At 47.1% G+C, this 23,132-nt stretch overlaps 1 protein-coding gene across 1 annotated transcript in view; it reads left to right on the forward strand.

Moving 5' to 3' along the window:
• Positions 1–224: 224 nt before the first annotated feature.
• LOC129707623 (chloride anion exchanger-like) overlaps positions 225–23,132 on the forward strand; it is a 42,318-nt gene continuing 19,410 nt past the window's right edge. The window contains exons 1-9 of the mRNA XM_055652753.1: positions 225–407; positions 4,369–4,508; positions 8,196–8,306; positions 8,394–8,557; positions 8,855–9,019; positions 11,438–11,590; positions 18,259–18,341; positions 19,584–19,731; positions 20,565–20,678. Of these exons, the coding sequence (XP_055508728.1) occupies positions 253–407; positions 4,369–4,508; positions 8,196–8,306; positions 8,394–8,557; positions 8,855–9,019; positions 11,438–11,590; positions 18,259–18,341; positions 19,584–19,731; positions 20,565–20,678 (1,233 nt within the window). The 5' untranslated portion in view covers positions 225–252. The remainder of the gene's footprint in view (positions 408–4,368; positions 4,509–8,195; positions 8,307–8,393; positions 8,558–8,854; positions 9,020–11,437; positions 11,591–18,258; positions 18,342–19,583; positions 19,732–20,564; positions 20,679–23,132) is intronic.

Raw genomic sequence — 23,132 nt, forward strand, 5'->3', positions numbered from 1 at the left:
AATAGGCAACAAAACGTTGCTCCATAGATGCTGCCGCACCCGCTGAGTTTCTCCAGCAATTTTGTCTACCTTCAATTCTCCAACAACTGCAGTTCCTTCTTGACCACGGAAACCATGATCCATGTCGCCTGTCTGTTCACCGGGGCAACGACTGTGGTTTGCTGACGATACGATGGTTTCCTGCTGGTTGTTCACCTTGTAGTTTGGTTTGTGTAGGACTCTGGTCAACGGTGGTGAAGACAATTGGTGGTGATGGAGCCTGTTCCAGGGAAGGGAACCATGGATGGTGAGAAGGAGCAGTACATGATCACCCGAGCGGCCTACTCTGAGGTCAGCTTCAAGGCTCAACACCAACAAATTGAGAGGTATCACAAAACGCCCCTGGATCACCTGAGGATGTATTTCAGGTAAGCAATATGACACAACGGAACATTCCCAGAGAGTGGGAAGAAGGTCTTTAAAATGAGTCCTTAGTTGGTCGATTGGCTTGGGAAATAGTAAATTGTCCCTAGTGTGTGCAGGATAGTGAGAAGGTGCTGGGATCTCGGATCGGCGCAGACTTGGTGGGCCGAAGGGCCTTTCTGTACTGTATCTCCCAACTACACTAAACTAATCCAAACTACACCAAACAATAGACAATAGGTGCAGGTGTAGGCTATTCGGCCCTTCGAGCCAGCACTGCCATTCAATGTGATTGATCATGGCTGATCATCCACAATCAGTACCCCGTTCCGGCCTTCTCTCTATATCCCTTGACTCTGTTATCTTTGAACTCTATCTTGAAAGCATCCAGAAAACCGGCCTCCACCACCCTCTGAGGCAGAGAATTCCACAGACTCACAACTCTCTGTGTGAAAAAGTGTTTCCTCATCTCTATTCTAAATGGCTTACCCCTTATTCTTAAACTGTGGCCCCTGGTGCTGGACTCCCCCAACATCGGGAACATGTTACCTGCCTCTAGCGTGTCCAATCCCTTAATAATCTTATATGTTTCAATAAGAATCCCTCTCATCCTTCTAACTTCCAGAGTGTACAAGCCCAGCTGCTCCATTCTATCAACATATGACAGTCCCACCATCCCAGGAATTAACCTGGTGAATCTACACTGCACTTCCTTAATAGCAAGAATGTCCTTCCTCAAATTTGGAGACCAAAACGGCACACAATACTCCAGGTGTAGCCTCACTAGAGCCCTGTACAACTGCAGAAGTTGCTTCTATGCTCAACTCCTCTTGTTATGAAGGCCAACTACACTTTCGTTTTTGCTTTCTTCACTGCCTGCTGTACCTGCATGCTTACTCAGTGGCTGAAACTACACCAAACTAATCCAAACTGTACTAAATTGAAAAAAAAACCCCGAAAGGATATAAATTTAGGGGAGGGGGTAAAAGATGTAGAGGCGATCTGACGGGAATCTTTTTCACACTGAGAGTGGTGAGTATCTGGAACACAGTGCCAGGGAGAGAGGTGGATGCAGAGTCTCGACCACTGCTGGCAAATTCATTTCACGAATAAAACTTGACTTGACTTGACTTGACTTGGACAGCAATTAAAACTGGTCTAGACAAGTACTTGAATTGGCCAGGTATTAAAGCAAAGTTCTAGGAGATGGGATCAGTGGGTCAGGCAGCATCCCTGGAGAAAAGGAATAGGTGACATTTCAGGTCGAGACTCTTCTTCAGACTGAGAGTCAGGGGTAAGGGGATTGAGAGAATATAGATGGTACCAGAGAAATGAATGGGAGATATGCAAAAAGCAACGATAATCAAGGAAAAGTGGAGCACACAATGGTCCATTGTTGGCTGTGGAATAGTTAATAACGAGTTATACAGACAGAGGAACTCAACAGGGTGAAAGTGAAACCAGTACTATGTCTAGGGTGGGAGAGGGACGGACAGAGAGGGGATGCAAGGGTTACTGAAGTTAGATAAATCAATATTCATACCGCTGGGGTGTAAGGTGCCAAAACGAAATATGAGATGCTGTTCCTCCAGTTTGAGTTTGGCCTCACTCTGACAATGAAGGAGGCCCAGGGTAGAAAGGTCAGTGTGGGAGTGGGAGATCCCAGATCTACACTGGGAGACCTCCCTAACCTGACACTGGGAGATCCCAGACACTGAGAGATCCCAGACACCGGGAGATCCCAGACACCTGGAGATCTCAGACACTGAGAGATCCCAGACACTGAGAGATCCCAGACACTGAGAGATCCCAGACACTGAGAGATCCCAGACACTGAGAGATCCCTGGTATTTGGAGATCCCTGGCATTGGGAGATCTCAGACACCAGGAGATCCCAGATGATGGGAGATTCCAGGCATTAGGAGATCCCAGACACTGGGTGATCTCAGGCACTGGGAGATCTCAGACACTGGGAGATAGGAGATCCCAGACACTGGGAGATCCCAGACACTAGGAGATCCCAGACACTGGGAGATCCTAGACACTGGGAGATCCCAGACAGATCTCAGCGGGGGGGACTGCTGCCCAATGCAGGCAATAAACAGGAATGTTCGGCGAACTCTGGTAACTTTGTTGGCAGCAAAGACGTGGTGACTTGTGCATTGCCCAGGTGAGGTCTGGCATCCACATGATTTTACTGCGTTGTATACAAAACAAAGCATAATTGGATCATTGAATAGATGCCGCCTTCTTGTGGCAGAGCCTCTTGTAGTTGCTTTTAATGGACCAGGCTGAAGCCACCACTTTCTGCAGCTCTCGTGTGTTAATGTGTTGTTGTTGTTGTACCAGGCCCTGATGCAACCAGCCATGAGCTGGGGAGGAAAGGAGGTACTAGGGGCCATTAGGACGGAGACGAGGAAACACTTTTTCTCACAGAGGGTGGTGAGTCTGTGGAATTCTCTGCCTCTGGTGGAGGCAGGTTCTCTGCATGCTTTCAAGAGAGAGCTAGGGCTCTTAAAGATAGCAGAGTCAGGGGATATGGGGAGAAGGCAGGAACGGGGTACTGATTGGGGATGATCAGCCACGATCACATTGAATGACGGTGCTGGCTCGAAGGGCCAAATGTCCTACTCCTGCACCTATTGTCTATTGTCTATTGTCTATTGTCTATTAGCTTAGTCTAGTTCAGAGATGCAGCGCGGAAACATGCCCTTTGGCCCACCGAGTCCGCAGCGATCAGCAATCCCTACACATTGATACTATCCTACACACACGAGGGACAATTTACAATTATACCAAGCCAAATAACCTACAAACCGGTACGTCTTTGGAGTGTGGGATGAAATTGAAGATCTCGGATAAAACCCATGCAAGGGAGAACGTACAACTCCGTACAGGCAGCACCCATCATCGGGATCAAACCCGGGTCTCTGGCACTGTAAGGCAGCAACTCTACCGCTGCACCACTCTGCTGCCCAGTCCAGTGTCTGGAGTCACTGGGTGACATCAATGGGGTAGATGTCATGAAAGGGGTTAAATGGTCACAGGTGGGCAGGTGACCAGGGCCATGAGGGGCCACCGAGTCCGCGCCGACCAGCGATCCCCGTACACTAGCGCTAACCTACACACGTTATGGAGAATTTACAATGACACCAAGCCAATTCGCCTAGTCACTCCACAATGAGGATCAATTAGATAACTATCACATAACTCAATCTCAGCTAACACAAGAGGAACACTTAGCCATGGTCACTGCTTCCACAGCTGTTCAGGGTGTGGGCTTGCGAGACCAAGCGCAGACTGGCCGATCGTTTCGCTGAACACCTTCGCCCAGTCTGACTCAACCAACATGATCTCCCCGTTACCAAACACTTTTACTCCCCCTCCCATTCCCACTCTGACCTTTCTGTCCTGGGCCTCCTCCACTGTGAGAGTGAGGCCATATGCAAACTGGAGGAGCAGCACCTCATGTTTCTCCTGGGCAACTATGAATATTGATTTCTCTAACTTCAAGTAAATCTTGTTTTCTCTCTCTCTCTATCCCTCCCCGCCTTCGTTCTCCGACTATTTCTGCTGTTCTCCTAATTAACATGTCCTGATTGTACACGTCATTGTCACCTTCCCCTCAGCCAACAATGATCCATTCTACACTGCCTTGGACATTGTCCCCTTTGATTTGTGTTTTCACACTTTCCCCTTCTATATCTCTATGTCTCCCTCTCGACTGACTTTCAGTCTGAAGAAGGGTCTCGACCCGAAAAGTCACCCATTCTTTTTGTCCAGAGTTGTTGCCTGGCCCGCTGAGTTACTCCAGCAGCGTGTGTCTATATTTGGTGTAAACCAGCATCTGCAGTTAACTTCCTGCACATTTTGACCGCTTTAAAATCGGGCAGAACCACCTGATCGACGATACACGTAATCTGCCGGCTCATTTTCCAGGTGCTGTAGACTTGTTCTCTGTTTCAGTTGCTCCACTGCAAGAGCGAAGAGAATCGGCCTCTCGTTGCTGCCCATTGTCTCATGGCTGCCAGCGTACAACGTGAAAGAATGGATTGTCAGTGACATTGTGTCTGGTATCAGCACTGGCCTCGTCAGCGTGCTGCAAGGTATTCACCCACTTTAAATTTAGTTTAGTTCAGAGATACAACACGGAAGCAGGCCCTTCGGCCCACTGAGTCTGCGCCGACCAGCGATCTCCGCACATTAACACCACCAATTTTACCAAAGCCAATTCACCTACAAGCCTGTACGTCTTTGGAGTGTGGGAGGAAACCGGAGATCCCGGAGAAAACCCACACAGATCACGGGGAGAACGTGCAAACTCTGTACAGACAGCACCCATGGTCAGGATTGATCCTGTGTCTCTGGCGCTGTGAGGCAGGAACTCTACCACTGCACCACCGTGCCCATATTTTAGTTTAGTTTAGAGACACAGTGCCCTTCGGCCCACTAAGTCCGTGCCGACCAATGCTATGCTACACACTAGGAACAACTTACAACAATTTACTACAGACAACAGTAACAGGGAGAATGTCCAAAGAGTTAGATTGTCTGTAGATAAAGTCTGTTGAAATAGATAATGGGTTAAAGATTGCCACAATATACTGTCTAAATTTAGATATTTTAGTGTGATTGGCCTTGAAGAAGACACCAATTCCCTGTATGTTATCTCTTCAATATCAACGTTTCAAAGTTCACTCATGAATTTATGAAAAGCATCAAAACACGGGATAGGGGATGAAACTCATAAAGATCATTTGATACTCCACACCCTGAAGTATTTTTAGCTGGATGAGGGCTGGATTTCATTGATGATAACAATGTACAGATTAGTTCCTGGTGTCGGCTCGCTCCCAGGCACCAAGGCTGAACAATCAGTGACAATAATCCTCATTCCCGGCACTCATATCTTTTGTGGGAGCAATGATCCAACCGGTTTTAACTCTTCCACTCTTGCCGTGGGGCCCCACAAACGAATGAAAGGAAAGTCAATGAAGGATCATCAATCTAAACTCACAAACAGAAGGATGAAATCTGGCACATCCTTCCTACAGGTGTAGTGTGAAAGGTGCAATCGTTACAGAGTGTGGAGGGAGGGTGTCGCGGGCATAGTAAGGGCGCTCACTGTGTGACAAATAGTTCACACGTTATCGGAGTAGAATTAGGCCATTCGGCCCATCGAGTCTACTCCACCATACAATCCTGCCACATAATCCCATTTTCTTGCCTTCTCCCCATAACCCTTGACTCCCGTTCTAATCTTGTCTATCTCTGCCTTAAAAACATCCACTGACTTGGCCTCCAGAGCCCTCCATGGCAATGAATTCCACAGATTAACTACCCTCAGACTAAAGAAGCTCCTCTTCACCTTTTTAAAAGAGCCCCCCATTAATTCTGAGGCTATGGCCTCTGGTTCTAGACTCTCCCACCAGTGGAAACATCATTTCCACAGCCACTCTATCTATAACCATATAACCATATAACCATATAACAATTACAGCACGGAAACAGGCCATCTCGGCCCTATAAGTCCATGCCAAACAACTTTTTTTCCCTTAGTCCCACCTGCCTGCACTCATACCATAACCCTCCATTCCCTTCTCATCCATATGCCTATCCAATTTATTTTTAAATGATACCAATGAACCTGCCTCCACCACTTCCACTGGAAGCTCATTCCACACCGCTACCACTCTCTGAGTAAAGAAGTTCCCCCTCATATTACCTCTAAACTTCTGTCCCTTAATTCTGAAGTCATGTCCTCTTGTTTGAATCTTCCCTATTCTCAAAGGGAAAATGCTTTTCATTATTCTGTAAGTTTCAATGAGGTCCCCCTTCAACCTTCTAATCCCCAGCGAGTAGAGGCCCAGTGCTGTCAAATGCTCATCATATGCTAACTCATATCCCACTTGTTCCCGAGACCATTCTTGTAAACCTCCTCTGGACCCTCTCCAGAGCCAGCACATCCTTCCTCAGATATGGGGCCCAGATTTGCTCACAGTTCTCCATATGTGCCAGTGGGAATTTTGCGAATCCTGACCAGTGCCTTTTTGAGCCTCAGCATTACATCCCTGTTTTAGTATTCCAGTCCATCTTGAAATAGTTGAATTTGTCTTCCTTTGCCTTCCTTACTCCTGATTCAACTTGCAAATTAAAGTTTTGGGAATCCTGGACCAGCGCCCCCAACTCCCAAGTCCCATAGTGTGAGGGTAGAGAGTGTCGCTGGCAGTGTGAGCACAGTTGTGACAACTAGTGTGTGGGTAGTGCGTGTGTGACTAGTGTGTGGGTAGTGCGTGTGTGACTAGTGTGTGGGTAGTAGTGTGTGACTAGTGTGTGGGTAGTGAGTGTGTGACTAGTGTGTGGGTAGTGAGTGTGACATTCAATATGAGGGTAGATAGAGTGTGTCACACACTCACTCCCCTACAATACTGGGGACACACTCACTAATTGCACACTGCCGATAACGCACTCATTGCTCTCACACTAACAGAGATACACCTACTGCCCACACACTACTAGTGACACATTTGCTGCCTTACACTGCCAATGACACACTCCCTGCTCACACGCTTTCATTGGCAAGCCCACAGCTTTCACACTGCCTGTGACACACTCACTGGACACACTCTATACAGTGTCACTTATTAAACGGCCTGTGCATGGCTGGCAATATCACCGTGCCCATGTTGGCTCTGCTCCCGTTCACCACTTGGTCCTGCCATTGCTGTGTACTCTGCCAAGCAAGAGGCAGAGGAGAGGACTCTTCTCACTGGGCCACCCTCAGCTGCCGATGCTGATGCCACATCGCTCATGCTGCTGCTGGTGTGGTGTTGCCATGCTGGTGTAAGGCCAACCTCGTGCGGCACAGTGATGCAGCGGTAGAGCTCCAGCCTCACAGCGCCGGAGACCCGGGTTTGATCCTGACTACAGGTGCTGTCTGTACGGAGTTTGAACGTTCTCCCCGTGACCGAGTGGGTTTTCTCCAAGATTTTTGCTTTCCTCCCACACTCCAAAGACGTACAAGTTTGAAGGTTAATTGGCTTGGTGTATGTGTGAATTGTCCCTAGTGTGTGCAGGATAGTGTTAGTGTGCAGGGATCGCTGGTCAGTGCAGACTAAGCGGGCCGAAGAGCCTGTTTCCGCACTGTATTCTGGTTGAGCAGGCTGGGAATCTATTCTTTGGAGCGCAGGAGGATGAGGGGTGCTCTTATAAAGGTGTACAAAATCATTAGAGGAATAGATTGGGTAGATGTATTGTCTTTTACCCAGAGTAACATAGAAACATAGAAACATTGAAACATTGAAACATTGAAACATAGAAAATAGGTGCAGGAGGAGGCCATTCGGCCCTTCGAGCCAGCACCGCCATTCATTGTGATCATGGCTGATCATCCCCAATCAATAACCCGTGCCTGATAGAAGGGAAATCAAAATCCAGAGCTCATAGGTTTAGGGTGAGGGAGGGAAAGATTTACTAGGAACCTAGGGGACAAATTTTACACAAAGGGTGGTGGGTGCATGGAATGAGGTAGTAGGTAGTTGAGACAGGGGCTATTGCATCATTTAAAATACATTGGACAAGTACATGGAGAGGATAGGTTTAGAGAGATATGGACCAAATGCAGGCAGTTGGGACTAGCGTAGATGGGACATGTTGGTCGATGTGGGCAAGTTGGGCTGAAGGGCCTGTTTCCACAATGTAACACTCTATGACTCTATAAATGTATCCATCCCCACTACCTCTGGCATTAGTTGCTGATCCAGGTCTCTGCTTCTGCTCCTTGTGATTTGCAGGTTTAGCCTATGCCCTCTTGGTGTCAGTACCAGCTGGTTATGGACTCTACGCGGCCTTCTTCCCCATCCTGACCTACTTTTTCCTGGGAACATCAAGACACATATCAGTCGGTGAGAGATTCAAACCACTTGTGTGAGCTGCTATAAGAGTAGATTTATGGGATGCACCACCACATGACCCTTCCCTGTCTTCCCCAGGGCCGTTCCCGGTGGTCAGCCTGATGGTGGGCACCGTGGTGGAGAGGATTGTTACCGACGGCGATGCCGGGGCCAACTCCACCATTTTCCCCGCTGACATGAGCAGAGAGGATAGGCAAGTGTGGGTGGCTTCCTCTGTCACCTTCCTCGCCGGGATCTTCCAGGTGAGCTACAGGCGGCCATGGCAACAGACCAAGGCAACAGGCATTTGTGGAGCGGAGATTGACAGGTTCTTGATTAGTACGGGTGTCGGGGGTTATGGGGAGAAGGCAGGAGAATGGGGTTGAGAGGAAACAATAGATCAGCCATTATTGAATGGCGGAGTAGACTTGATGGTCTAATTCTGCTCCTGGAGCTTATGAAGTTGTACATGAAGTTATGAGTGCCATTATAGCCAGATGAAAAATATCCACCGGCAAAATAACATATTAAAACTCATCCCTTCCTCCCCTTCTTCTCAGCTGGCTCTTGGATTTCTCCAGGTGGGTTTCATCGTCATTTACCTGTCAGACCCGATGATCTCGGGCTTCACCACGGCCGCTGCCATCCACGTGCTGGTCTCGCAGCTCAAGTTTGTCTTCCAGCTGACGGTCCCCAGTTTCAGTGGGCCCCTGGCCCTGATATACGTGAGTCCAAACCACCTCTGATAGCTGTTAATATTTTCAATATCAATTGAGTATTAATATTCAATTGATATCAATATCAATATCAATTGTATATTAATGATATATGTAGGGTGTCAAACCTCTTGAAATTTGTGTTATTTGCAGATGACACTAATATTTTCTGTGATGGGGACAATTTGCAGCAGCTTTTGGAGGTGGTCACAGCAGAAATGAGTAAACTAAAAACATGGTTTGATTTGAATAAATTATCATTAAATTTAAACAAAACCAAACTTATGCTGTTTGGAAAATGCAAAATAAATACACAAGTAAAAGTAATGATAAATAATGTTGAAATAGAAAGAGTGTATGAAAATAAATTTCTGGGTGTGATTCTTGATCACAACATCTGCTGGAAACCCCATATAAAACATGTGAGAGCAAAAGTAGCACGGAGTATTGGAGTGATGGGGAAAGCAAGGCATGTTTTGAATGAGAGAGCACTGTATATTCTGTACAGCTCACTTGTGTTACCGTATTTAAATTACTGTGTGGAAGTATGGGGCACCACCTACAAAACCACCTTACAATCTCTAAGCACACTACAAAAAAGAGCTATTCATATAGTAAACAATGTAGGATATCATGAACACACCAATATACTGTATTTAAAATTACACACCTTAAAGATTAAGGATCTGGTAGAATTTTGACTGCACAAATCATTTATAAAGCAAAAAATAAACTGCTACCTGTAAACATACAAAAACTGTTCAAAGACAGAGAGGGGGGTTATAACTTTAGAGGGAAACTAAACTTGAAACAGCATTATGCTCGGACCAATTTAAAAAGCATGTGTATTTCCATTTGTGGGGTGGTGGTTTGACGAAACGTGGAAGTGGTATAATTGACGTAATATCGATTAAACAAAGTATGAGGAATATAATGTAAATCTCACAAAACATGTACAAAAAATATGGAGAAATCAGTTTGAGCAGCAAAGTACAGTAATAGGAGGAAGGCCGAAATGTCAAATCTCACATAGAGATGTTAATGGTGCTTGTGCAACCTTCTTCTTGTTCTTCTTAAACACTGTTAATGGTGCTTGTTCTTATTCTTTTCTTTTTTTGTTCTTTTTTCTTAATAGCTTGATTTGAGTAGTTTTATTTGAATTGTCTGTTTAGTTTATTTTATTGAATTTTGCATTTGTTAATGGTGAAGATTGGGGGTAGGACTTGACAAGCATAGGCTTCTTCCTATCCCTTTTCAAACGAGTCTAATGTGTATTATGTTGAAATTGGCTTGATTTTTTAAATTTATATATGTACATATATATGTTATGTATATGTGTATGTGTGTATATGTATGTATATGTATGTATGTATATATGTGTATGTATGTGTGTATGTATTTATGTATATATATATGTATATATATAATTTTCCTTTATTTAATCATTTTCATCTTTTCTATCCTTCTTTTTTTTAATCGTTCGAAATAAAGATAAAGATAAAGATAAAGATAAAACCTCATTGAAACGTACCGAATAGTGAAAAGCCTGGATAGAGTGGATGTGGAGAGGATGTTTCCACTAGTGGGAGAGTCTAGGACCAGAGGACCAGCATCTCTGGGGAAAAAGGATGGGTGGCGTTTCCGATCGGGACCCTCCTTCAGACTGAAAACAGAGGGGGAGAGGGAGGGGGGGGGGGAGGGGGGGGGGGAGGGGAGGGAACTGGGGGTTGGAAAAGACCAGAACAAAGCACAACCCTCCTGAGCCTAAACGATTACTGGCCCTACTTACAGCATCATTTGTTTTAGTAGCTGTTTTTCATTCAGTTGGACTTTACCCGAGGAATTATATATGCTCCTCGTAAATAAATGTAGGGTGGATTTAGTGTCGCTCATTAAACAGTGGAAGCTTTGGAGAGGGTGCAGATGAGGTGGAACAGAATGCTGAAGGTTGACACTAAGTGCTGGAGTAACTCAGCAGGTCAGGCAGCATCTCTGGAGAAGAAGGAAGGGTGACGTTTCGGGTCGGGACCCTTCTCCAGACTGAAAGGGAAGGGGGAAGAGGGTAGGAAAAGGCCAGGGCCGGCAACAGATGACCAAGGAAGGGTGGAGTCCACAATGGTCCATTGTGGGCTGGGGAAGAGGTGATCGTGAAGGCATACAAGGATGCGGACAGTGGAACTGGGAGGACAACTAGGGTGGGGGGGGGGGGGGGGGGGGGGGGGGGGAGAGAATGCAGGGGTTACTTTGTTAGATACAGGGATGCAAATATTGGAACTAGTGGGATGACTAGGGTGCGGGAAGTGGGGGGAGATAGAGAATTCAGGGGTTACTAGAAAGGAGATAAATCACCGTTGGTACTGCTGGGTTGTGAGCTGCCCCGGTTTACAAGTACAAGGTTATTGACATGTACATTGTGCGTTACTTCAGACGCTGAAACACATCTTCACGCACATCACGGAATCCAACGTGGCCGACATCATCATCTCACTCATCATTATGGGCGTTGTGTTCGTCGTGAAGGAAATTAATGATCGATTCAAGTCCAAGCTCCCTGTGCCAATACCCATTGAGGTTATCATGGTGAGTAGGGGCCGTCCACTTGTACGTTGCAACCTTCACAACTCACAACAGCTGTAGAGTGCCCCGGTCAAGCCAATAGGACGTCACGGTGGCGCAGCGGTAGAGTTGCTGCCTTACAGCGCCAGAGACTCGGGTTTGATCCTGACTACGGGTGCTGCCTGTGTGGAGTTTGTACGTTCTCCCCGTGACCTGTGTGGGGTTTTCCTGGTCTCTGGTTTCCCCCCACATTACAAAGACGTACAGGTTTGTAGGTTAATTGGCTTTTGTAAAAATTGTAAATTGTCCCAAGTATGTAGGCTAGTGTTAGTGTACAGGGATCGCTGGTCAGCACCAACCCGGTGGGCTGAAGGGCTGTTTCCGTGCTATAACTCTAATCTTTAAACATAGTTGATCTGTATTTAAGGTCTATATCTATCTTTGTTCCCTTGTCCCTTTTAAAATTCAGCTAACAATACTCGTGTTTTGACAATTTCACAATTCTACCTCGATAGCACTATGGGTGCTGAGTTTGGATTGTCTTATAAGCAGTCCCTGGCAATATCCCTGGCTTACTGTTCCCTCTCTCACAGTCATAATCATACAGCGTGGAAATAGGCCTTGATTTTATATACCTCCATAAGACAACCCATCACAGTCCAATATATCTTATCTTTTCAAACCGATCCTTTGTGACTCCCTCACTGCGGTATGGCGGCGCAGCAGTAGACTTGCTGCCTGACAGCGCTTTCAGCGCCAGAGACCCGGGTTCGATCCCAACTAAAAGTGCTGTCTGTACGGAGTTTGCATGTTCTCCCCTTGACCTTGTGAATTTTCTTCGAGATCTTTGGTTTCTTCCAACACTCCAAAGACGTACAGTTTGTAGGTGACTTGGCTTCGATCGGTCCGAGTAAGCATGGATTTACGATGGGGAAATCATGCCTGACTAAACTTCCGGAATTTTTTGAGGATGTAACTAGGAAAATGGACAAGGGAGAGCCAGTGGATGTAGTGATGTTCCTGGACTTCTAGAAAGCATTTGATAATGTAGTACATAGGAGATTAGTGGGTAGAATTAGGGCACATGATATTGGGGGTAGAGTGCTGACATGGATAGAAAATTGGTTGGCAGACAGGAAACAAAGAGTAAGGATTAACGGATCCCTTTCAGAATGGCAGGCAGTGACTTGTGGGGTACCGCAAGGCTCAGTGCTGGGACCGCAGCTATTTACAATATACATTAATGATCTAGATGAAGGGATTAAAAGTAACATTAGCAAATTAGATGACACAAAGTTGTGTGGCAGTGTGAACTGTGAAGAGGATGCTATGTGGATGCAGGGTGGGTGAGTGGGTAGATGAAGATGCATGGCAGATGCAGTTTAATGTGGATAAATGTGAGGTTATTCACTTTGGTGGTAAAAATAGGAAGGCAGATTATTATCTAAATGGTGTCAAGTTGGGAAAAGGGGAAGTTAAACGAGATCTGGGGGTCCTTGTTCAGCAGTCGCTGAAAGTAAGCATGCAGGTACAGCAGGCAGTGAAGAAAGCGAATGGCATGTTGGCCTTCATAACAAGAGGAGTTTAGTATAGGAGCAAAGAGGTCCTATTGCAATTGTACAGGGCCCTAGTGAGACCACACCTGGAGTATTGTGTGCCGTTTTCGTCTCCAAATTTGAGGAAGAACATTCTTGCTATAGACGGAGTGCCCCCCCCCCCTAGATTCCCTCTCCCCCCCTTACTCTGATAATTCTAGGTTGAGAGGGGCTTATTGAAACACTGACTAATGAGATGCTGGGACCCTCTCACATGGGGGGTCTGGTCCCCAAATTACTGTTAAAACGCAATGTTCCACCTTGACACATTTCCCCAACTGTGCATGCGCGGCTCATTTCCCTCTCATCCCTAGCACTCCCTCCCCCTCCTCTACGGCTGTCCCTCTTTTGGCCACTCTCCTCCCCTCCCCCAACCCCCCCGCTCTCCCTCCCTCTCCATTCCCCAACCCTCAGTCACTCCCTCCCTCCCTCCATCCATAAAAAACAGCACCTGCAGTTCCTTCCTCCACAGGTCATTCATTGTTAGCTGTGGTTTAGATCCCGTTGACATGACGATTGGACCAGTTTGCAGTGTGTGTGTGTGTGTGTGTGTGTGCGTGTGTGTGTGTGTGTGTGTGTGTGTGTGTGTGTGTGTGTGTGTGTGTGTGTGGGTGTGTGTGTGTGTGTGTGTGTGTGTGTGTGTGTGTGTGTGTGTCTCAAACTCTGCGCAAATTGTTCAGTCACCCTGGGGGGGACGGATAGACGGGACCGCCATTGCTGCAGAGGGCGGGCGGAGGAGAGGGGTGAGTGATGAGGGAGAGAGAGACGGGACCAAGGCCTCCACATGGCCTCCACTGAACCCCCACTGTGGCTGCCCCCGGTGGTGGGGGAGATGATAGACAAGTTACTGTGAGGAGGGGAGAGAGGAGTTTGTGAGTGAGGTGGGACAGGTCGCCACCTGTGGGGCAGGAAGGGGCGTCGCCATCTGTGTGGCGCTGACTGATGGAATCTGCACACGCGTGATTTGTTAAAGATTTTTAAACCTCGTTATCTTTCACCGATTGGAAGGAAACGTGTTGCACTCGCAGCACAGGAGAACGGTGAGTAACCTGCCGAAAATTCATAGCGCTATCGTGTACCATTTTTGCGCAAATAGAAAAACCCAGCAAACTGGAAGAGCACAAGATCAGAGTTTTAGTTATGTAGAGATAGATAGATATAAGATTATTAAGGGACTGGACACGCTAGAGGCAGGAAACATGTTCCCGATGTTGGGGGAGTCCAGAACCAAGGGCCACAGTTTAAGAATAAGGGGGAAGCCATGTAGAATAGAGATGAGGAAACACTTTTTCACCCAGAGAGTTGTGGGTCTGTGGAATTCTCTGCCTCGGGAGGCGATGGAGGCCTGTTCTCTGGATGCTTTCAAGAGAGAGTTAGATAGAACTCTTAAAGATAGAGGATATGGGGAGGAGGCAGGAACGGGGTACTGATTGTGGATGATCACATTGAATGGCGGTGCTGGCTCGAAGAGCCGAATGGCCTACTCCTGCACCTATTGTCTATTCTATAAATGTAAATTGTTAATGTGCGGGAATTACTGGTCGCCGTGGACTTGGCGGGCTGAAGGCAGCGGGTTGCCGCGCTGTATCTCTAAACTAAATAAACTAAACTGTGGTTTGTTGAGAGATTTATAGCGGGTGTTGGAGGCACCAACCAGGGTATAATGGTCACCAGAGAGCAGTTCGTCAATGTTGTAAATGCCTCAGATAGAATGACATTTATCTGCAGCAATTTCCTTATCACTGGAGATAAATTAGTTTGGCTTTGTAACTGACTTCCACACCAAGTGGTACAATTACAGCTATTGTTCATGGTAAAATCAATTATTTCGCAAGATTACAAAGAATGTGGAGGGTTAGAGTTGAAGGTGCTGTACATAGACGTACTATAGTATCTCATTTATTGCACCTTGTAATCTGCTGGGTCCGTATAAATTCCAGTTGGAAACGTCTGCCTTGGAATTGTTCCATAGTGTTTTTGTTAAATCGGTGGTTATATGTTACGCCAAAGCTGGTACTGAAGATGGCTTGGCAAGCCAGGGTGACACAGTGGCACAGCTGGTAGACCTGCTGTAGACCAGCTACAGAGACTGTTCAATCCTAACCTCTGGTGCAATCTGTGTGGAGTTTGCACGTTCTCCCACTGACTGCATGGGTTTCTTCCAGGTGCTTGTGTTTCCGCCCACATCCTAAACACGTGCAGGTCTGTGGGTTAAGTGGCCTCTGTAAATTGGTCCTAGTTTGCAGGGAGTGGATATGAAAGTGGAATAGCATGGAACTAGTCGGCACAGACTCGGTGGCTGCAGTGTCTGTTTCCATGCTGAATCTTTACACTAAACCAAACTAAATGAGTTGTGAGATGAGAGCATTGAGTATAGAAGCTGGGATGTAATGTTAAAATTGTACAAGGCATTGGTGAGACCAAATCTGGAGTATGGTGTACAATTTTGGTCGCCCAATTATAGGAAGGATGTCAACAAAATAGAGAGAGTACAGAGGAGATTTATTAGAATGTTGCCTGGGTTTCAACAACTAAGTTACAGAGAAAGGTTGAATAAGTTAGGTCTTTATTCTCTGGAGCGCAGAAGGTTAAGGGGGGACTTGATAGACGTCTTTAAAATGATGAGAGGGATAGACAGAGTTGATGTGGATCAGCTTTTCCCTTTGAGAATAGGGAAGATTCAAACAAGGGGACATGACGAGAATTAAGGGACAGAAGTTTAGGGGTAACATGAGGGGGAACTTCTTTACTCAGAGAGTGGTAGCGGTGTGGAATGAGCTTCCAGTGGAAGTGGTGGAGGCAGGTTCGTTGGTATCATTTAAAATAAAATTGGATAGGCATATGGATGAGAAGGAAATGGAGGGTTATGGTATGAGTGCAGGCAGGTGGGACTAAGGGAATAAAAGTTGTTCGGCACGGGCTTGTAGGGCCGAGTGGCCTGTTTCCGTGCTGTAATTGTTATATGGTTATATGGTTATATGCAGAGAGCAGAATTATCAGCCTTCTCTGTATGTTCCTTGGTGACACCAGTGACGGATTGAGCCCACAGTTTCCCAGTGACATAGTCACACAGCACGGAAAAGCCCCTTTGGTATAACTGGCCCATGCTGGCCTAGTCCCACTTGCTTGCATTTGGCCGATATCTCTTTAAATGTCTTATCCATGTACCTGTCGACATATCTTTTAAATGCTGTTATAGTACCTGCCTTAACAACCTGGTCTACACACCCTCCACCCTCTAAGTGAAAAGGTTTCCCTTCAGGTACTTATTAAATCTACCCCCTCGCACCTGAAAGCCGTGTCCCCTGATTCTTGATTCCTCTACTCTGGGGGAAAGACTATGCATTTATCCTATGTATTCCCCTCGTGATCTAGTACTATAAGATCACCCTTCAGCCTCCTGCGCTCCAAGGAATAGAGAGCTCGTCTTGATGCAAGTGGGGGGTGGAGAGACTGTGGAACAGCAAGTGGAATTAGACAGAAGAGTCCTTCTCCCAGGGAGGCAATGGCAAGGTAGAGGGTTACACAGTCTTTCCTTTTTTGTACCAAACATAATATTAATAAAATATTCAAGAATAATATGTACAATACAAAACAATACCAACAAACCCACCACCATAGTACAAAGTCAAATAGATATTCTTAACTAACAAATACACTCTGTATTAAACAGCTATGTTACAATCCTTGTTAAGGGTACATTCCATCCTCCGCGGTGCCCAGCATTCCCTCTCTAACACCACCCGGGTGCAGACATAACCCCGGGATAAGGGGCAGGTATCCGACTCGGGCAGAGCCCTCCACCGTCTGGCGCCTTGACTTGCGGATGGCCAGCTTGGCCAGGCCCAGGAGCAACCCAACCAGGACATCTTCACCCCTACCCTTTCCCCTACACACAGGGTGTCCAAAGATGAGGACGGTGGGTGTGAAGTGCGGACAGAAGGCAAGGAGCGGTCCCTTTAGATATTGGAATAGGGGCTGCAGCCTCGCACACTCCATGCAGACTTGGAACACAGACTCGTCCAGCCCGCAAATGTAGAGAGGAGATAGTCTTTCACCAAGGAATGCAACATCAAACAGGAGAAGGCACAGCTACTAGATGAGAGTATAAGTTGTGTACAGCAACCAGTGCCCTGGTGCAGATTCCCACTGAAGTCCCATTGAATGTGCCTCACCTCACGTTCTATGGAGCATAGGTACAGAGGAAGTTTATTGGTGAGCTGCGCGAGATAAACTAACAGTTGAATGCATGAAACTAGAAAAGGAAAAGCTGACCCGCTGAGTTACTCCAGCACTTTGTGACCATTTTTTGTTAACCAGCATCTGCAGTTTAGTTTAGTTTAGCTTAGAGATCCAGCGCAGAAACAGGCCCTTCGACCCATGAGTCCACGCCGACCAGCGATCCCCTCCCGCTAACACTATCCTACCACACTAGGGACAATTTACAATTTTCTTTACCAAACCAAATAACCTACAAAACCTGTACGTCTTTGGAGTGTGGAATCCGGAGATCCTGGAGAAAACCCACACAGTCACAGGGAGAACATGGAAACATAGACAATAGGTGCAGGAGTAGAGGCCATTCAGCCCTTCAAGCCTGCACCGCCATTCAATATGATCATGGCTGATCATCCAACTCGGTATCCCGTACCTGTCTTCTCTCCACACCCCCTGATCTCTTTAGCCACAAGGACCACATCTAACTCCCTCTTAAATATAGCCAATGAACTGGCCTCAACTACCTTCTGTGGCAGAGAATTCCACAGATTCACCACTGTGTGAATTTTTTTTTCTCATCCCGGTCCTAAAAGACTTCCCCCCTTTATCCTTAAACTGTGACCCCTTATTCTGGACTTCCCCGACATCGAGAACAATCTTCCTACATCTAGCCTGTCCAACCCCTTAAGAATTTTGTAAGTTTCTATACGATCCCCCCACAACGTACAAACTCGGTTACACACTGCACCTGTAGTCAGGATCGAACCCGGGTCTCTGGCGCTGTAAGGCAGCAACACTACTGCTGGATCACTGTGCCACCCTTGTATAGTTGCTTGTATCTACATCGGCAATTGTTGACTATTCTTCCTTACGTTACAGACAATAATCGCGACGGGTGTCTCCTACGGTTTTAACTTTGAAGAGACCTATAAAGTTGCCATTGTTGGAAAACTACCCAGTGGGTCAGTGCCTCAGTTATACGTTTCATAGAATTATACATTCATTGATCGCACAACGCAGAGAAATGTTCTTTCAGCCGAACTCATCCATGCTGACTGTCATGTCCGCCTGCACCAATCCCAAATGCCTGGATTAGGTCCATGTCATACGTTCAGGAGCAGAATTAGGCCATTTGGCCCATGAAGTCTACACCGCTATTCAATCAAGGCTGATCTATCTTTGCCTCTCAACCCCATTCTCCTGCCTTCTCCCCATAGTCCCTGACACCCGTACTCATCAAAAATCTGTCAATCTTTCTGCCTTCAAAATATCCATTGACTGCCTCCACAGCCGTCTGTGGCAATGAATTCCACAGATTCACCGCCCTCTGACTAACGAAACTCCTTCTCATCTCCTTCCTAAAGGAACATCCTTTTATTCTGAGTTTGTGCCCTCTGGTCCTAGACTCTCCCACTAGTGGAAACACTCTGTCCACATCCATTCCATCAAAATTGCTCACAAATGCTGCCTGACCAGCACGTTATGACGCCTCAGCATTATGTTCCTGATTATTTATCATTTATGATTTATTATTGTTATTGTGTCCAATGTGCCTGTAAAGCTTCAGCAGTGATTGAGTGATTAAAAGATCCAGTATGGAAAGAGGCCCTTCAGCCCACTGAGACCTGACTGACTGTCGGTCACCCGTCCACACTAGTTCCATGTTATCCCACTTCTGAAGTTATTCTCGACACACTGGGGAAATCGACAGGACAATTAATGTACAAACCTCCGGTTCATCGTTGAAGTTCCTATCCAGTGCATGTGACAAATGAATCTCTTGAAAGTCTTGAAAGTCTAACTGCTGTCCCTGAAACGATGGCCAGGCCTTTTTAACCTTGTGCAGCAGTAGAGTTGCTGCCTTACAGCGCCGGAGACCCGGGTTCGATCCTGACTACGGGTGCCGTCTGTATGGAGTTTGCACGTTCTCCCCGTGACCTGCGTGGGTTTTCTCCGAGACCTTCGGTTTCCTCCCACACTCCAAAGACGTACAGATTTGTAGGCTAATTGGCTTGGTAAAATTGTAAATTGTCCCTAGTGTGTGTTGGATAGTGTTAGTGTACGGGGATCGCTGGGCGGTGCGGAGTCGGTGGATCGAAGGGCATGTTTCCACTCTGTATCTCTAAACTAAACTAAAAACAACGGACGGAAGGGAAGGTCTGTGGTGATGTGGATGGTGATGACAATGATGATGTATGTTGCAGATATCAGACGCCTCTGGCCCCCAACACCGCCGTCCTACAGCAGAGCTTTGGAGACGCCTTCTCAATTGCTATTGTTGGCTTTGCTGTTGCATTCTCAGTGGCCAAGGTTTACTCCATCAAACACGATTACGTTATCGATGGAAATCAGGTAGGCAACTAGAAGAGAGACAATGGCATACAACTTGGGCAGCGTGCCGGAGAAGGCGTGTCCGTGGGTGCTGGGGCAGTGGAGGAGGAGGGAGGATTACAGGAAGGTAGCGGGAGGGACAAGGCATCAGGAGAGGAGAAAGGGGGTCGCAGTGGTCAGCCAGCCTGCATGTGGGGAGAGTGAGGCTGACAGTGGTGAGGGGAAGCTAGTGACAGGAGGAAGAGGAAGGGAAGAGGTGGTGAGGGGTGTTTGCGGGAGTGGTTGGTGTTAGGGAGGGGGAGTGGATATGGGGAGATGGTGGGGTGAGGGGTGGTGATGTCCGGATATGAAGGTTCCAGCTGAAGGGGAGAGGCTGGGGAGGGGTTGGGGAGAGCGAGGGGGGGGGGGGAGGTGGGGGAAGGGTTGGGGTTGGGCAGGGAGAGGAGAGGGGGAGGGGAGGTGGTAGGGATTGGGGGGGGGGGGGGGAAGGGTTGGGCATGGAGGGGGGAGAGGGAGCGGGTTGGGGAGGGGGAGAGGGTGTGGGAGGATTGGGGAGGGGAAGGTGGGGTAGGGTTCAGCAGGGCGAGGGGGAGATGCTGGGGAAGAGGTAGGGGTTGGGCATGGAGGCAGGAGAGGGATGGGTTGGGGAGGTTAGGGAGGGGTTGGGGAGGTTGGGGAGAGGTTAGGGAGGGGTTGGGGAGGGGTTGGGCAGGGAGTAGGAGAGGCGGGGAGGGTAAAGGGTTCAGGGTGGGAGTTGGTGACACTGACCAGTCCTTGTGTCATTGCTGTGGGAGGATGAGTTTGAGGTGGCAGATGGAGATGGCCATGAGTGTGTTTGTTACTTGGCTCGGCAGGAGCTGGTGGCATTCGGGATCAGCAATATGTTCTGTGGGGCGTTCCGTGGGTTTGCGGCCAGCACGGCCCTGTCCAGGACGGCAGTTCAGGAGAGCACCGGCGGCAAGACCCAGGTACCTCATTTACCCCACTCCCATCCTGCCCTCTCCTTGGCCCACACCTCCTCTCAGAGGGCAGAGCAACACTAGTGGGGAGAGGAACAAGGCCAGGGGGAGGGTGAGGAACACTTGATCACAAATGTGGGAAAGGGGGGGGGGGGGGGGGGGGGGGAGATAGGGGACAGGTTACAGTAGACACAGTAAAGTTGGGCGGATGAGGGAAGATGGGGAACAAAAGATCACAAGGATAGAGATGAAGCCAGATCATATGACAATTAACCATATAACAATTACAGCACGGAAACAGGCCATCTCGGCCCTTCTAGTCCGTGCCGAACACTTACTCTCACCTAGTCCCATCTACCTGCACTCAGACCATAACCCTCCATTCCTTTCCCGTCCATATAACTATCCAATTTATTTTTAAATGATAAAATCGAACCTGCCTTCACCACCTTCACTGGAAGCTCATTCCACACAGCTATCACTCTCTGAGTAAAGAAGTTCCCCCTCATGTTACCCCTAAACTTCTGTCCCTTAGTTCTCAAGTCATGTCCCCTTGTTTGAATCTTCACTACTCTCAGTGGGAAAAGCTTGTCCACGTCAACACTGTCTATCCCTCTCATTATTTTAAAGACCTCTATCAAGTCCCCCCTTAACCTTCTGCGCTCCAAAGAATAAAGACCTAATTTGTTCAACCTTTCTCTGTAACTTAGTTTCTGAAACCCAGGCAACATTCTAGTAAATCTCCTCTGTACTCTCTCTATTTTGTTGACATCCTTCCTATAATTAGACGACCAAAATTGTACACCATACTCCAGAATTGGCCTCACCAATGCCTTGTACAATTTTATCATTACATCCCAACTTCTATACTCAATGCTCTGATTTATAAAGGCCAGCACACCAAAAGCTTTCTTTACCACCCTATCTACATGAGATTCCACCTTCAGGGAACTATGCACAGTTATTCCTAGATCCCTCTGTTCAACTGCATTCCAGAATTCACTACCATTTACCATGTACGTCCTATTTTGATTTGTCCTGCCAAGATGTAGCACCTCACACTTAGCAGCATTAAACTCCATCTGCCATCTTTCAGCCCACTCTTCCAAATGGCCTAAATCTCTCTGTAGACTTTGAAAATCTACTTCATTATCCACAACACCACCTATCTTAGTATCATCTGCATACTTACTAATCCAATTTACCACACCATCATCCAGATCATTGATGTACATGACAAACAACAGTGGACCCAACACAGATCCCTGTGGCACCCCACTAGTCATTGGCGTCCAACCTGACAAACAGCCATCCACCATTACTCTCTGGCATTTCCCATTCAGCCATTGTTGAATCCATCTTGCTACTCCACCATTAATACCCAACAATTGAGCCTTCTTAATCAACCTTCCATGAGGAAACTTGTCAAAGGCCTTACTGAAGTCCATATAGACAACATCCACTGCTTTACTCTCATCAATTTCCAGAGTAACCTCTTCAAAAAATTCAAGAAGATTAGTCAAACATGACCTTCCAGGCACAAATCCATGTTGACTGTTCCTAATCAGACCCTGTTTATCCAGATGCTTATATATATTATCTCTAAGTATCCTTTCCATTAATTTGCCCACCACTGACGTCAAACTAACAGGTCTATAATTGCTAGGTTTACTCTCAGTTCAGTTGTTTTTTTGGGGGGGTCATGTTGCAGTTGGCGGAAGAACGGTTGATGGAATTTAATACAGAGAAATGTGAGGTGTTGTGTTTTGGGATGTCTAACAAGGGCAGGACCTACACAGTGAATGATAGGCCTCTGAGTAGTGTTGTAGAGCAGAGGGATCTAGGAGTACAGGTGAATGTATCATGAATCGCAGGTAGATAAGGTGGTCAAAAGGCTTTTGGCACATTGGCTTTCATCAGTATTGAGAAGAGAAATTGGGAGGTCATGTTGCAGTTGTATAAGACATTGGTGCATTTAGACTTTGTTCAGTTCTGGGCACCATGTTGCAGGAAAGATGTTGTCAAGCTGGAAAGGGTACTGAGAAGATTCACGAGGATGTTGCCAGGACTTGAGGGCCTGAGCTATAGGGGAGAGGTCGAGCAGGCTGGAGCACAGGAGGACGAGGGGTGATATTATAGAGGTGTACATAATCAAGAGAGGTATAGATCGGGTAGACGCAGACTCTCTTGCCCAGAGTGGGAAAATCGAGAACTAGAGGACATAGGTTTAATGTGAAGGGGGAAAGATTAGTAGGAACCTGGGGGTAACTTTTTCACCTCAACTGCAGACAGAGGAGGTAGTTGAGGTTAGGACTATCGCAATGTTTAAGAAACATTTGGACAAGTACATGGATAGGACAGGTTCAGCGGGATATGGGCTAAACGCAGGCTGGTGGGACAAGTGTAGATGGGACATGTTGGTCGGTGTGGGCAAGTTGGGCCCCGCTTTCCATGCGGTATCAC

Source organism: Leucoraja erinacea, chromosome 22 (genome assembly GCF_028641065.1).
Source record: "Leucoraja erinacea ecotype New England chromosome 22, Leri_hhj_1, whole genome shotgun sequence".
In the NCBI taxonomy this organism is placed as follows: domain Eukaryota; kingdom Metazoa; phylum Chordata; class Chondrichthyes; order Rajiformes; family Rajidae; genus Leucoraja; species Leucoraja erinaceus.